Raw genomic sequence first — 17,065 nt, forward strand, 5'->3', positions numbered from 1 at the left:
TCACATAAAGGCAGCATAAAAGAAATCCATATGACCCCAGTGGTGAAATCTGTCTTCAGAAGCAATATGATAAATGTGTAGGTGAGAAACAGATCAATATCCAAGTCCTTTTTTACTATAAATCTCCACATTCACTTTTAAATTCTTCCACATTCATTCAATAGAGGTCATTCAATCCCTTTTTGACCCAACCAGAAGATTTCACTGTGGCGTCTGAGCTTTACCCTAGAGCCCTCTGAGATAGATTGCTATGCTTGAAGTAGAAATCAGGCCCCCTCATTATCATGTGGACCAAGAAATGTAGAAATGCATAAATGTGGAAATAAAAAAACATGTATAAATAAATAACTGAAAAAATAATTTATGGAAATAAATGAAATAATACATAAATAAGGACATACATGTATAAATAGTCATTTATGTCAGATTAAAATTAATATTCTTCGCGCATATATATATATAGCGTCACGTCGCAGAAGAGCCCGATAATATATATATATATATATATATATATATATATATATATATATATATATATATATATATATATATATATATATATATATATATATTTTTTTTTTTTTAATATCGTCACAGTCGGTCCTCCATAGGCATAACGTCACCAGTTCTTCTGCGTTGTGAGACGCGAGTGCGCATGCGTGTGTGGAGCGCTGTTTATGTTGGAGTGTGTGTGTTTGAGTGTACTGCAGCGCCTCAATCTACTGCGCACTTTACGAACCGACACCGCGGACGCTGACATGGCCGCAGCCGCCCCGAACCCAGAAGACGCCAGCCGAAGCAGCGGCGGCACGAGTGCGACGAGCGCTCTAGCGGGGGACGGAGATTCCGAGGAAGCCGAGGAGTTCGCCTCTGCGACACACTGCTCGGAGCTCTCCCGGCGACAGAACGAGCAGCGGAAGCTCGGGCTCTTCTGCGACGTGACGCTCGCGTTCAGCAGCGCTGTCAACAGCTTCGAGTTCACCGCGCACCGCTCCGTCTTGGCCGCGGCCACCGATTACTTCACGCCGCTGCTCGGGGGTCAGTTCTCTGAGTCTGTGTCAAGGCGGGTGGAGATGAAGGAGTGGAGCAGCGAGGCAGGCCTTGATCAGGAGACGGTGGAGAGCGTCATCCAGTTTATGTACACAGGCGAGATCCGAGTTAGCACCGCTAACGTGCACGAGGTGCTGGAGCTGGCGGACAGGTGAGATAGACATGCTGTATGTCAAATCCTTGCGAGCTGCATGTATTATCAGCTTCTGCGAGCATCATACGTGTATGTTGGGCATCATGGGAGCGCAGCAGTGGTGCTGCCCTGGGTCAGCAGCTTTTTTTGGGCATCATACAAGCACACATTGCCCCATGATTCGTTCTAATTCAGCATCGTTTTTGTGCATCCCATCAGAGGAACAACATTGACAATACATACAGATGGCCAAAAATGCTGCAGAGTGCTGACTCGTAAAGTGCATTTGATGCCCAAAATTCGGTCTAGGCAAACGGACCATTATTTCTCTTTTTTTTTTTTTTTTTTTTTTTTAACAGCAGAATGATGAGCAAATCAAGGGCTTAGTTTTAATAGCTAGTGTCCTGGCTTGTCCCCGCTTAATATGAAGAGACAACTGTTAGTAAGCCATTTAGGCCAATCGTTGATTTCCCTGAAAAGTGTAAACACTTGTCTTGGTGCCATCAGACATTGCTCTGTTTGTTTAAGCATCCTGACCAGCCCGACAGCAACATAGAGCTGTTCAGGTCTCAAACCCATGAAGATAATTATCATTTTCAGGCCACGGGGACATTCTAAAACGCTTAATGTGAAAAACACGTAACGCTGCTTAATGTACTAAAACAACAACCAGGAAGAACCAAATTTCTCTCACATATCCCTTGTTATTAACAACGACACTGTTATCCAAAGGGAGAGACAATATTTTGATTTAAAGTGTTTTCATTATAGAGAAATGTTTAACTTGGCTGAATGTGCTAGTTTGCAGTTTATTTATCATGGACACCATCTAGAGGTGAGCTGATGCAAGTAGGTATAGCTGCAGGGAGACCTCCAAATGGGGGTGGAGTCTCCAAAAGAGGGCGTGGTTACTCCAAAAGGGGGTTTAGCCAACTCCAAAAGGGGGCGTCACTTCCATTGAGTGTTAAGTTTAGGGAAAGGGTTGGGTAAGGGGCTCCCTATTTTTTTGTGTGAATTTTATATATATTACTTTTTTTTTTTTTTTTTTTCAAAACCACTCAAGCGCAAACCATGCCCCGCAGTCATGACTAAACCCTCAGGAAGGTTTTCACTGGTCATCTCAATCACGCAGTCACCTGTGAATAGTTCAGATTCCAGAAAGATTCTGTGAATGCATCTGATGCCGACCAATGGTAAGATAAGCCTGCCGGTAGTATTCAATAAGGGCGTGGCTTGCGCTCAAGTGGATGGGGGGGGGGAGAATCACGCTATTTCTTTAAAGGTTGGTTTGGAACTCCCACCCCTTTTTGGAGCAATGCCTGCAGCTATATCAGCTGAGAAGGGTGAGCCCAGAATATAAACACAATGCCTAAAGTTTTATATAAAGTGTTTTCTCCCAATGAAAACCAAACCATTTTAAAGAAAACGCTTTAAGGAATTTTCCGCGCTCTTCATTTTCTTTAAAAAAAAAATGGTTTGTTTAAAAGCAGAAAGGTGAAGTGAATAATTTTATTAAAGCCCATTAATTCTTCTGTTAAAAAATGTGTATTATATGAGCTAAGTAGTAGTTAAAATCATAATTTTTACGGTCCTTTTAGGGTTTTAGGTGTTATGTCATCATGCAACGAAGTTGTAATTTTATATATATCTTTACACAGAAAATGTTAGCTGAGCGTCTGCGTACAGGACGCGTGACACATTTCGTCATTAGCAGAGTGCTCGAGCACTGAATGTGTGAGGCCCGATTAAAGCCCTAGGAATACTTCCAGTTTGACGCGAACGCTCAGCGTTTACGTACAGTCGAACATGAGCCTGTCAAAGTATACTCCATATAACTGTGCGCATAGACAGGCAGTTGTCGCATGCGCGCTACGACTGCTATGAGACACTGGACTTTCTGTTCTGGAGTTTAGACCCATAAAGATGTATTTATATTCCTTCAGACTTGAGTATTAAAAGTGCAGGTGTCTCCAGACCTCCTCACACATGACATCATCTAGCATTTCTTTGTGACTGCACTGGTTCAAAATGTAAGTGTTGCCACCTTGTGGACCCACTAATTAGTGCAAATAACTCCAGGCGCATGTGTATTCTGCACGTCTCGCAAAATCATCGTGGATTTGGTGTGAACCGGCCTTTATGTCATTATGTGGCCTTTTGTAGTTACTACGGTGATTAACAATACATTTTAAAGTGAAAAGCAGACTTTTGTAGTTCCAGAAGGTTAATATATTAAGTTTATATCATTAAATTATATAAATGGTAGTGAACCGTAAAATATATCAACATCAAAATTGCATCCCGTAAAACCCAAAACATGTTAACCATATTTTTATGGTGAATTTCTGGCAACCACGCCTACCAGTATTTTACTGTAAATTTAACAGAATTTGTTTTACAGTGTATCACATCATAAAGATTGAAATTAATTTGTATATTTTCCATTGTTTATTTGATTTTCATTTGCAATGCTTTATGGGATTGTAGTGCATGCCCTCGTGAAAGACTGTAAAGTTTGTAATGTTGTGATTCACCTCGGAGCTGGTATGTTCGGTTCATGGCTTTGAACTCTTTTATGAAGGATTTTATGAAAAGCCTATGGAAAAAATGAATAGGAAATATACTCCCAGAGAACCAAGAAAGCTGAAAAAGTGGGTGGGCACTAGGGCTGGGAATTGCCACAGACCTCCCGATTCAATATTACAACTAGTGGTCGACCAATATATCGCCGAGGCCGATAAATCAGCCGATATTCGGTCTTTGTTAATTATCAGTATCGGCCGATACATTTTCCCGGTTGGCCGATTTGTTTCTTGAGGGCGCTGAGAAACTCCTGCTTGCATGTTAAACGACTGAGACATGTAAACAACCAGTCATAGCTCGTTTTGTTGTTACGTGCCATCGTGTGACTCATTTACATGGTCCGCATATCAGTGCGCAGACGCGTTTGAGCTCATAATGTTAAAGTGCTCGCCTGTTTCATTCTCCCTGTCTTTCCTCGACAGTTCCCTGTAACTTTAAACAGTCTTTTCTAATGAAAAAAGGCAAATATCAATAAAACTAACATCATATACCATCTGCTAATATGCACATATCTCGTTTAAACAGTTGTAATAAACCAACCTCACACAACTTCAGCAGATCCAGCATCCTGTGGAACACTCATAAATCTTCCTCTGAAGCACATATTAATTGGCTCTTTTACCTGTAAGGCGGTACTTCAACTGCAGTTGGGCGTTCTAATTTCTCCCATTAATTTTAGTAGAAGTGTCTGCTAAATAGTCTCTGGTGCAACTTCAAAGTAAAAGCGCTTCACGTGTGCTGTAATAAATCTCTTCTTCACTATGCACTGTATGTACAATTGGTTTGATTTGGTATTTTTTGAGAAAATGCGATTGCTAACGTGGACATGCTTTGATGCTTTGACACGATTTGATGTTATATATTAAGCACTGTTAACTCTTCTTTCTGAGAATATTTTTTTTTATTATTATTAAAGAACTGTTGTGTCTGACATGAACTGTTTCACTCTTTAATAGTGAATTTACAGGCAAAATGTAGGGATGTGCAAAACTGCCAATTTTCGTAAATGACTAGTAAACATGAAGAATTAAAAAGTCAAAACTTCTTGGAGAGAAAACCTGTTCGTTTGGAACTCAGCACAAAAATAGCTTCCTATATCTATCATTGTATTAGCATATTAAGGAAGCTAAAAGTATCATTTTTTTAATTAACGTAAAAATAGTATTTTCATCGAGACAATTTAAAAATCGTTGGTCTCAAAAATCGCGATTTGTAACACAATAAATGTTTTTCTCTCTTTTATGTTGTTGTTTGTCGACACTGGAAAAAAACAAATTGACCTGAAATACCATAAAAGTAATTCTGCAATGCAACAGCACTTGAAAATTTACATCCAGGCTTTAAAGAACCGCTGGAACAACATTGATAGTTCACTTTGTAGATCATTGTGCAATTCAAGTTTGTGCAATTCATGAAAATTGTAAATCTACCAATAGCAGCTGCGGGGCAAATGGGTCTTTTTAGAGCAGACACGATAATGATGGTGATTCGTGAAATATGCCATATTCTTTATGTTGGCTACACCTACAAAACAAACTTGGAGCAGTTAAGCTGAATTCTTTTATATTTATAATTATTGCTATTATATACAAATCAAATTCACATTGACCTACTTATGAACTTGACAAAACTGTTTTGTCATGTTAATAAGTAGGCCAATGGGAACTCTCCCATTATAATGATCTGTCAGTCACTGCAGCTTTATACTGAGTTCTCCAGTTCAATGCGAGCTCACTGGTGTTCCAAACAGACTTCTGCACTCTCGCGAATGCACTCATTAAAACAAAGCTGTCTAATTAGCATAATAAATCAGTTATTTACCCCGGTCTGTGCCTTAATTAAAACCGTTGAGTGTTTTAGTTTTGTAGGGCTTAAGCTGTAATTGGCAGTTTTCACGATTATATAATCATGTCAGCCATAATCGCGATTTGTTTTTCGATGAATTGTGCAGCCCTACTTTTAAGTAATCGTGTAGAACAGTTTTTCATATTCTGTTTGTTTCATGAAATAAACATGACAAATAAGCAACATCTGTTTATAACATATGTAACTTTGTATTCAATAGGACTGAGTAAAAATATTGATGATGATTGTGATCTTCATTTAAACAAACTCGATATCGATTCTTAAATCCCAAGATTGGTCCTTTATGCACAACCCTCCTCTAAAATGAGAGGAAATCACTCTTTAGACACGCTTTAGCGACCAAATTTCATGCTATGTGACTAAAAATGTCTAAGATTAGCCACTGGCTGGAATATATTCAAATTTCAATCACCAGTGATTGTGTATTATAGTGGGGGAAAAGTTGAGCAGTGAGATCCATTCACTACGTGTTGAGAGTAAAAGTTTGATTTAACTCGTTCTGTGAGTCCAAAGATGAGATCCACGCAATCATTGAATAATGTCTCTTTTAAAACCCTTTCTGTTCTTTATAGGCAGTTGTTGATTGATCAAAAAAAATTAAAATAAATCAACATTGATTTCTAATCACACATATCACGGATGAGGTAAAGCCATTTGAGTGCTCTCTCATTAATATGCACTCATTGCAGAACAGCAGGTTTTCTTAAAGAGACAGTACCGTTTTTAGTGTTCAAATCAATGTAAATACTTCTAAATAATAAACATGTAACAAAAGATAATATATGCACTATAAGATCATATTTAATTATGGAATAAATGGATTTCTTAATTTCATCCAAATTATGAAATACTAATAAAACATACAGTAATTCGTAAAATCAATATTTTGCAATGCACCTAGTCCCCTGAATAATTAACAGCATTGGCTGGGAGAGAATTTATTTCATATGTAAGCTAAATGGACATTACATAATATAATATATAAATATTTCTATATGAATCGATATCGAATTGAGAGCTTGTGAAGCGGAATCAGGAAATCTGTATGAATACTCAGCCCTAGTATTAAATTAAATAGCTTTTAGTCTGTGAGTAAAAAAATATGCCTTTTGTATTCTATTTATTCATTAACATTAGCGACTGTCTATCTGAGGATATTTCTGATATTTGCAACCCTCTTTGCTATGCACTAATTTTCCGGTTCACTGACTGGATGTTTTTACTACGAGTGTGATGAAACACCAATTTGTGGGAATGTGAAGAGTTGTGTTTGATGCCAGTGTAGAGTTTATTAGAATAATAATGTATGATGGGGAGAATAGTTAGCCTAAACTAGTTGCGTAAAGTACTTCGAAAAAGCAAAATTCTGTAAAAGCTGCTTTAACACACTACTGCAGTCTCTAGGACTGATGTGTTCATATGTTTGTGTAAGAATACATGCAGTGTTTGACCAGCGGACAATTTGGTAAACTTCAAATAGAGAAAAACACCAGATAAAAATTGTTGTTTGTTTTTTTGTAATGAATCATTTGGTAGGCTAACATTATGTGTGTGCTTTTTGTCACACTCCCAAATTCAGCAAACGGTTTTAAGCACTTATATGCAACATTGATGTTTGTTCATGCATTTATAAGTGCAGCAACGTATATTTCGGATGTCCGCGTTGCGGATCGCTCCGCGCTCATTATGTGTGACATAAATTGCGTCATAAGCACAGCCATGTGGCTTGACCACGCACCGCCTAGATTTTCTTGACCTTTGCACGCAGTCCTCGGCTGTTGGTTATTTTAAAATGTGTTTTGGGTTTCATGACACTTTTAAGGATCATACGGGTTTCCCACAAATGACAAAGTATATTTATCTCTTTAACTGCTGAGCATGACTTTGTATCAAGCTATACAAAAAAATCAACAATACTAGCCTAAAAAAAAGTAGAGTTTCAATAAAATCCTTATGTCACTGTAATGTGTGCTCATCACTTTTATTCATAATTCATCCAGCCCCTTTTCTTGTTGAATGAGATTGCCGAACTGAATGAATGACTTGCCTCCTCTTCTCGTTCAGCCAGTCAGCAGATCCTCCTTCACGAATGTGATGCCCGATTCATTCATTTCATTCGTGAATAAGTGTATCAGTACGTTCATTTAATTCATGAACGAGATGTCTCATCTCAGTCAGACTCAAATGACCGACTGGTTCAGTGAAGGGGCATATTCGTTCAGTGGGTCAAACCAATGATATGCTCATTCACAGCCCACACTCAAATGCTATTGGCTCATCCTATAGTAAGTCTTAAGGCAGGATAAAGCAACACAAATGGAATTTGTCTACAAATGTACAAAGACAGTTTAAAAATAGTTTAACCACCATAACTGTTTTCGCCACATGACAAGAAATCGTATTTTTTCTATATTTTGCTGGACTTCAATTTTATCAAGACATAAAAAAATGAAAAAAAAGCCAGAATATCTAGTTACACTGTGCACCAAAGCACATTTCCATTTGTAATTCATGTCATTTTATCTGTATGTTCTTTAGTCATTTTAAGTCATTTTTACACATTCAGAAATTGGTGATTCGTTTTGTGCATAGCGATAAACATGTCTTATTACATTTCACTGCTTTCTCTCCTTGTTATGTATACATGCTGAACTGAACAAACGACTTGCACTATGGACCAACATGAACAAACAATGAACAATAGTATTCTGATAAATGAATATTAACCAAGATTTATAAATGCTGTAAAAATAATTGTTCATTGTTCATGATACCTAAAGCATTTACTAATGTTAACAAATAGAACCTTACTGTATAGTTACGAACTTTATTGTAAAGTGCTACAAACAAAGTCTAAATTAAATCAATCGTTTTTTGGTTTTCAGCCCAGTGTGTCCAGAATTTTTAGTTTTGGCCAAGAATTTTCAGTTCAGTGCATGACTATTAAATATTTTCTGATTGGCTGGGATTGTGTTACATCATGCTGCAGTTTCATGTTCAGTGTGAACAGACAAATATCTTGTAGCTGGTAAGCTGTTGCATTGCTACTGGTTAGGATACAGTATATTACTTGCTGACTACCATAGCAAACAAGACAGATCACTTCCATCATATGTACAACCCAAAGAAATAAATCACATCATGGTTGTAAGTCCTTAGAGAATGATTGTTTTTCTTTCTTTTCCTTCCAGGTTTTTGCTGGTGCAATTAAAGGATTTTTGTGGAGAGTTTCTGAAGAGAAAACTGAGCCTGGGAAACTGCGTGGCCGTTCATAGCCTGGCGCACATGTATACTCTTGATCAACTGGCCTTGCGTGCTGCTGACATGATACGCCGCAACTTCCACAAAGTCATCCAGGATGAGGAGTTTTACACGCTACCATTCCACCTGGTCAGAGATTGGCTGTCTGATGCAGAGATTACCGTTGATTCTGAAGAGGTTCTGTTTGATGCTGTGGTCAAATGGGTTCAGAAGAACTCGGAGGAACGTGAAAAATATTTTGAGGAGCTCTTTCGTCTCCTCAGGTTGCCACAGATAAAGCCAACCTATCTGACAAGAGTTGTGAAGAATGAGCCTTTGGTGGCACAGAATGCAGCCTGCCTACAACTTGTGTCAGAAGCTGTGGAGGGTCATGCGATCCGCTTTGAGAACCTCAAATCTGCCGATACGGAGTTCTGGGCTTCTTACATGGCTACTTTCCAACCACGGTTTGGCCAGAACATGGATGTTATCATGGTGGTTGGAGGTGTGTCTGAAGGAGGCGACTACTTGAGTGAGTGCGTTGGGTATTTTGTGTATGAGGACCGTTGGGTCAACTTGCCACACATTCACAACCATCTAGATGGTCACGCTATTGCAGCCACTGATACACATGTATATGTGGCAGGGTCTATGGAACCAGGATTTGCCAAGACAGTTGAACGCTACAATCCAAATCGCAACACCTGGGAACAAGTTAGCAACCTCACCACACGCAAGCATTCCTTTGGTCTCACCTGCATTAAAAATATTCTGTATAGCATTGGTGGTCATGGCAACTTCAGCCCTGGCTTTAAGGACGTGAGTGTCTATGAGCCTGATCAGGACAAGTGGCACAACCTAGAGTCTGCCCCCAAGATTTTGAGAGATGTCAAGGCCATTAGTGTTGAAGATCGATATGTTTATGTCACAGCACGAACACCCGTAGATACCGACAGCGATGACGGGTTGAAGACGGTCACTACTCGCTACGACACTGACAGCCGCCAATGGCAAGAGGTTGACTCCCTACCACTTATTGACAACTACTGCTTGTTCCAAATGGCTGTAGCGTCCACCAATTTCTACCACACTGCTTCATGCTGTCCCAAGAGCTACACCAACGTACGTGAAGATGTAGCTCGGCAGAAGATTAGCATAAGGATCTCTGACGATATTCTTGAGAGCCTACCTCCAGAAGTTACCAGTATTGAGGGTGCCGCTATCTGCTATCTTGATGATGATGTGTTTGTGATTGGTGGATGGAAGAACAGTGACGATGTGGATAAGCAGTATCGCAAAGAGGCATATCGTTATTGCGCTGAGCGCAAGCGCTGGATGCTTCTGCCACCCATGCCCCAACCGCGCTGTCGCGCGACAGCATGCCATGTGCGCATCCCCTACCGCTTTCTTTACGGGTGCCAGCGCTACCCAATGCCACAGAATCTGGCACGGCAGCGGGACCGCATGCAGCAAATGCAGCAGTTGCATCGTCGCACATTAACTCTACGCAGACAGCTACAATCGCAGATTGAATGCTGAGTCTCTATAAAGCTTCACTGGGGGTGATAGAAAAAATGCAGCTGAAATGGGAAGGGTGAATGAAATGACTAAAGATGGTAAAGAGAGTATTTTAAATGTTACCGTTTGTATAATAGAATTGTATAAATGTGTAAAAAGGATACAGTTGTACACATCCGTACACAAGAAATGCTGTTTCATGGCCTTGCATGAATTTGCCTTAATTTCAGCTGTTGTCAGTGGCTGTATATTGTAAATTTATCTTAAGTCATAATGTTTGACATGGTGATAGTCGTCATGGCTACTTTTGTGTGGTGGTTTTTTTTTCTCAGCGTTATTCCAAATGTAACAGTTCATCATGGCAACGAATCATCGGTTCCAAACCGCGCACAAAAGTTTTTGAGCCAGCTATGAGTTACTGTGACAAGAACCACTGATTTATTTCCACCCACACTTATTCTTCATTTACTGGTTTTCATTGTTTATGTTTTGCACTGGAATGCAACGCGTTCAGTCTTATAGTCTTATTTAAAGTTTGTTTTTGAAAACGGCATTCCTCATACTTTGATAACAAGCACTTCATTTCAGGATTATTAGTCTTATTGTTTAATTATATTTGTGCTTTTTATTTTTATTTTTTTTTTACCTCAAAGCAGATCATAAAAATATTATTGACTTCAGTTATTGACCCGTGAAGTATACGCCTAATATAATACAAATTATCAATACTATAGTCATATGTTCAGAATATATTCAAGGAACATTACCTCTGTCACAGGCAATATTTTGCATCCTGTTAACAAAGGCAGGGTGTTGTTTCTGACATTATTTTTTGTAGTTATGCCACTTCATGACCTCTCAATTCCATTTGTGTCTAGTAATATTTTTCCATTCCATTTACCTCAACTTGTCATGCCTAGGTGGATGTTTGTAAATTGATGCAAAGTGTTTTATATTTTTGTGAAAGTAAACTGCAGTTGTACATTCCCCATTTTGTTAAGATCAGAAAATTGCACATACTGTTGTTTGTACCCTGAATGCATTCTTGTTTCAATCACAAAGACAAGTAATTGATCATTTATCTTTACTAAACTTATTTTTCATTCCTTTCGACATTCCAGTCATTTGTATCTCCTGGTAGCAGTCTTCTCTTATTTGTCTTTTACAGTCGTACATTTGTGTGGGATAAATGGTGATTCGTTTTTTTTTGTTTTTAATTACAAGACGCATAGTGCACTTAGATGGGTGAAAATTTGTGAAGCAATCACTGACACGACCCCAAAGACCAGCTTAATAGTCTTATGTTTTGATGGCTTGAAGAACCTTAAGCCATTGTTGTAGACCATACAAGTCTTAAAGTATATCATCTTAGCTGAACTAGTGTTATGCTCCAATGTTAAAATCTCTACTAAATGCAAGAAAGAAATTGCTTTTGACAATGTATCTATTGCTCTTGTCTGACTAGTTTGCAGAGTTTTACAGTTGTATCATACTGAAAAAAACTTTGAGAAAAATTGTTTGAAAATGCTTAGCCTGTTCAAGCACTACTCTGTGTTTTGGAGACTCTGTAGAATCAGTCTTAAATATTGTACTTGATGGGAATTGTACATTTACTGTCTCTCATGTTGAGAATGGGATTAAAAGTATTTAAGCTCCTTATAAGTTATCTTTTCTTCCCACACAGAGAATAAAGTTGTACATGCTACAATATCATGAACTAACAATGTACAACATTTATTTATCTTGGTCAGTGTTCATTTATAAAGATACAATTGTTCAAGGCTCCAGACTGCGACTTAAGTTTCCCTGGCTGAACATGAGACGCTCTTTTTTTTTTTTTTTTAAGATGTAAACTAAAGCCTATTGGCTATTTAAAAAAAGAAAAGGCATGAGCTGAGTCCTGCCCCAATTTGATGTTTTATTAGGAAATGTGTCTACAGGCCAAAGAAAACTGTGCTTTTCAAGGCACTTCAGGGGGACTTTATGGTTCCCCATTGAGCAATTTAATTAAAAACATGTTTTGGCCCTTTGTATGATGTAAATAAGTCTAAAAACCTAGATTTTCTAGATTTCACTCAGCATACTGCAAAATGTTTACAAATAATGACATTTAACAAAAGGATGTGTAAAGTCAGAGTGTTTGTGGAATGGTTGTTAGGAGACATAGCAAATTACTTATTTCATGGACTTTAAAAATTGGGCTGAGTAGTGTTGGGAAACTGTATGTGCTTTAAGAAATGCACTTGTCTGTATGGTAATCAGAAATCTAGTTTTTTAACTTCAATCCTCCACACATTCAAGACTATTTTTCATAATATCTAGCTCACACGCACACTTATGTGTTTTAGACATAATTGCATTTAAAAAAAAAGTTCACATTTGCACACACACAGGTAAGCCAATCATTTTAAAAGTGAGGGGGACTGAATGTTTTGCTCAAGACGAACATGCAGTAAGTATAAAAATACATATTTTTTTATTAATTAAAAGTCCAGAATCAACTTATGCTGCTTTTATAACCAATATTGAGCCAAACTAAAAGGCAGCACGTAGAGTTTCATTTCGTTTGCCAGAAAGCTTTAGATTTCATATAGCTTACACTGTAAAAGGGGTAATTTACTTGAGGATCTATTTCTACCTTACCTGAACTTAAAAAAAAAAAAAAAAAAAAATTGTTTTTATAACAATGTAATCAGGTTGATTCAATCATATTCAATTATATTTTTTTCATATTAAAAAAGCAGTTAATTTAGGTGTAACCACATGAAGCACATTTTTAACACAAGCTACCTGAGAAAACAGTTTTACATATGCAGTATATACGAAATTGGTCAAAGGCTAAACAGTAAAAACACATTTAGTCAAAATTGAGTCATGACTGGAATTTGGTCTCCTTAGACTGTATAGACTCTTTAATCTAAAATGTGTTTCATGTACAAACATCTAAATTACTGGTAACTGGTTTGATTGAAGTCAAAAATAGTATTTCATGTAACTGAATTAAATACTGTACATTAGGTTACACCACAAAAAGCTAGCTATGGGGTTTAGATCAAGTAGAAATAGCTCCTTAAAGGTGCACTCAGTAACTTTTGTCTTTGTGTCATCTTGGGCTTACACTGACACCTAGTGGCTTGGATGCAGCATCATTTAAAATTGATAGTTTTCAGTTTCAGATGCCATTGTAGAAATGTAGTATTCACAGTCAGTCATGATTACTTTAATCAGTGAGTGAAAGTGTCAAATAACAGGACGGTTACTGAGATTAAGTGAGTAGTGTTCAGCTGGTCATGTGATTCAAACATGGCAGCCCCCATGTGCGGACCCTCTCCATGTAGAATAAAACAGCTTTTATAAGGTTACTGATATGACTGGAGTCTTCATTTTTATGTGTTCATGATTTTCTACATATATTGCAAAATTACAATTCATGTCTTTAGGTGTTAAACTTGAGGAAAAAAATTACTGAGTGCACCTTTAAGGTAACAGTTGTAGGTTACCAATTAAACAGTGATCCTGTGCCAGATGGGTTTGGCTCAACTATTGTAAAGCTTATGCGTGTGTGTTTTAGGGGCTTAAATCCTGTGCTAACTGTACGGATTTATAAATAAAAACCATGGACATGGAGTTCTTCCATCTTTAACATCTTTATTCTCAGTTCTTCAACTCAACAACTCTAACTGGAATTTTCTTTCTCTCTCTCTCTCTCTCATCAAAATAAAAGTCCCTTTTAACCCAAAACACCATGAAATCCACTACTCCAATACAAATGAACTCACAGATTTCCCAGATTTGACCCTTGCAAAACAAAGTTTGAAAATTTGGCTGTAAAATCAAAAAATGTAAAGCCGTTTTTCTGTTATGGTGCAGTTATTGCATTTTGCCCTTGTGGAGCAGAATTTGACAGCAAATGGCTAGAAAAAAATTCTATATTTCAAAAAGCCTGAAGATGGATTCAGGTTGCTTGGGGGGGACGTGTGGCACACGGACACTTTAGCTCATAATAACATCAACATGTTAAATGTTAAATTTACAATTTAAAAACTGTTTTATGTAAAAGATTGCAAAGTCAGAAAAAAACAACATATGAATCCAAATTAACATGTATTTATAATAAAGTAATACAAAAATTGACTACAAAAGATTTACGATTATACTGTAAATCACTTTCACGAATCAGTCCCCAAATGTAGTCTCCCATCATGTTCTCGTTATACTGTCCTTGGTAGCAGCATTCAAAGTCCAGTATATCCTGATGGAAGCACTCGCCTTGCTCCTCCGAGTACGCTCCCATGTTCTCCTCGAATTTATCAAGATGAGCATCAAGGATATGAACTTTGAGGGATTTCAGAGGTGGAGCTGAGGAGAGAAACCCATACTACCCCAACCAAAAAGACCTCAACGACTTGATTAGAGATCTTGGTCTCACTATCTGACTTTATGTGAACGAAAAGACACAAATTCGTCCGTTTTCTCATTGGAAATAGGTACATTTTAAAATATCACTGTCCTGGTCACAAAAGCAAAGTTTATGGGGAATAATAATAATAATTTTCTATACTTCTGAGGCATACCCAGATAGCACACGTTTCCGAGATGTCTGTTTTAGATCTTTTCATCTGGAAAGCATCGCAATCTAATTAACATCTGCTAAACATCTTAAAAAGATCAGATTTACAAACATTCTAAATCATAAACGTCTCAAATACATCTGCTGAACGTCTTATTGACATCCGAGAGGAAACATCTTATAGACGTATTGCAGATGAGCAAACAACCTGAAAAATGCATCTTCCAGATATAAAAACACGCACATCAAATAGACGTCTGGGTGATGTACGTGTGCTATCAGGGTAAGCAATTAGGAAATAACACTTACTACCCAGGAACCAAAATTGTGTTACATAGTGTAATGTCCTAAATGTCAGTTCCTCCAGTTATTGTATTTGAATTGCCTTTCTGGGGCAGAATTTGACAGCAAATAGCTACAGAAAAACTCACTCTTTGGCTGGATCTCAAACCAAGCAATAATACATAATTATATGGTTCATTTTAATTCACAGACCTACTTCTCAGTCAGACTCTGACATCAAAGAAGGATCAGTAGTAATGTATTATATCTAATGATCATTCAGTAAAGTCTTGAAAGCATTGAGAAATATATATATATTTTTTACACCTTTTTCCTTCTCCCTGCCATCCCGATCTCACGAAAATTCTTTGCCATGAGCCACACACACAGTGGCTAAAGTTGGCAAATTAACTGGTATGTTCTGGCAAGCGTGTAAGCGCGAGTGCCGAAAGCAAGTTTTTCCGCTTTTAGATACAAATTATACCATAATAATATCATAAATAATCATCAAAGTATCAACAAATGCCACATAACAACTTACACTGCTTGGTGTCACAGTAAAAAAACATGAGTAGAGTCTAAAGTATTTTGCCACGTTGAGTTAGTGACCAATGACCGGTGGCTGAGATCCAGCTTGGGTGACTGACATGGTCGCATGGAATCCAGGCTTCATGATGATGTAGTACATGTCAATCTCTAGAAATTGACCAGTGAATTTTAACGTTTGCATTTACACATTCACATTTGCCCTGTGAAAAGTGCGAGGGACGAACTTTGGTTTTATTGAAAGTGAGGGGGACACGTCCCGTGTATTCTACACCCATGCGACACACACACACACACACACACACACACACACACACACACACACACACACACACACACACACACACACACACACTATTCCATATAGAGTGCAGTAGCCTATGTGGTGTTCACTATCAAGGGAGTGAGTGAATGACTGTGTTATTTCGCTCATTCACAAATTTATTAGTGGTTAAACTAATTTATGGAGAAATAATTCATTTTATGGAGATATAAAGCAGAATAATATATTGTAATTGGAGAAGAAAACAACGACAATTAAATTACTTTGGTCAAACGGGCGCAAAGAGTTATGATGACACAGCCGAACTCAGCAGCATCCATCCATACATCCATCCACCTACCCACTTATCCTATGTAAGGTGGCAAGGAGTGAACTTGGCAGCATGAACCTTCTTAATAGAAAATGCACATTTTTTCCCCCTTCAATCTCACGTGCTCCACGTCTGTTATGAGAAGTCTCGTGTAATCTGAGATGTTGTATCACACTGGGTATTAATACAGTGCAGATAATTAATTTAGATAATAGATAGATAGATACCTGTAGATAGATAGATAGAAGCCAAATACATTTAAAAACATTCCCTGTCTTAGGTCAGTTAGGATCACTATATTTTAAGAATGTGAAATGTCATAATAATAGTTGAGAGAATGATTTATTTCAGCTTTTATTTCTTTCATCACATTCCCAGTGAGTCACAAGTTTACACTTTGTTAGTATTTGGTAGCATTGCCTTTAAATAGTTTATTTTGTGTCAAACATTTTGGGTAGCCTTCCACAAGCTTCTCACAATAAGTTGCTGGAATTTTGGCCCATTCCTCCAGACAGAACTGGTGTAACTGAGTCAGGTTTGTAGGCCTCCTTGCTCGCACATGCTTTTTCCGTTCTGCCCACAAATTTTCTATCGGATTGAGGTCAGGGTTTTGTGATGGCCACTCCAATACCTTGACTTTGTTGTCCTTAAGCCATTTTGTCACAACTTTGGAGGTATGCTTGG

General features: G+C 37.8%; 1 protein-coding gene across 1 annotated transcript; it reads left to right on the forward strand.

Moving 5' to 3' along the window:
* The first annotated feature begins 670 nt into the window (after nt 1-670).
* klhl11 (kelch-like family member 11) lies at nt 671-12,117 on the forward strand. The gene is made up of 2 exons (XM_051666958.1): nt 671-1,201; nt 8,824-12,117. The coding sequence occupies exons 1-2, from the start codon at nt 678-680 to the stop codon at nt 10,409-10,411; spliced, it is 2,112 nt and encodes a 703-aa protein (XP_051522918.1). The 5' UTR covers nt 671-677; the 3' UTR covers nt 10,412-12,117.
* Nucleotides 12,118-17,065: the final 4,948 nt, after the last annotated feature.

This window comes from Myxocyprinus asiaticus, chromosome 32 (genome assembly GCF_019703515.2).
Source record: "Myxocyprinus asiaticus isolate MX2 ecotype Aquarium Trade chromosome 32, UBuf_Myxa_2, whole genome shotgun sequence".
Classification (NCBI taxonomy): Eukaryota; Metazoa; Chordata; class Actinopteri; order Cypriniformes; family Catostomidae; genus Myxocyprinus; species Myxocyprinus asiaticus.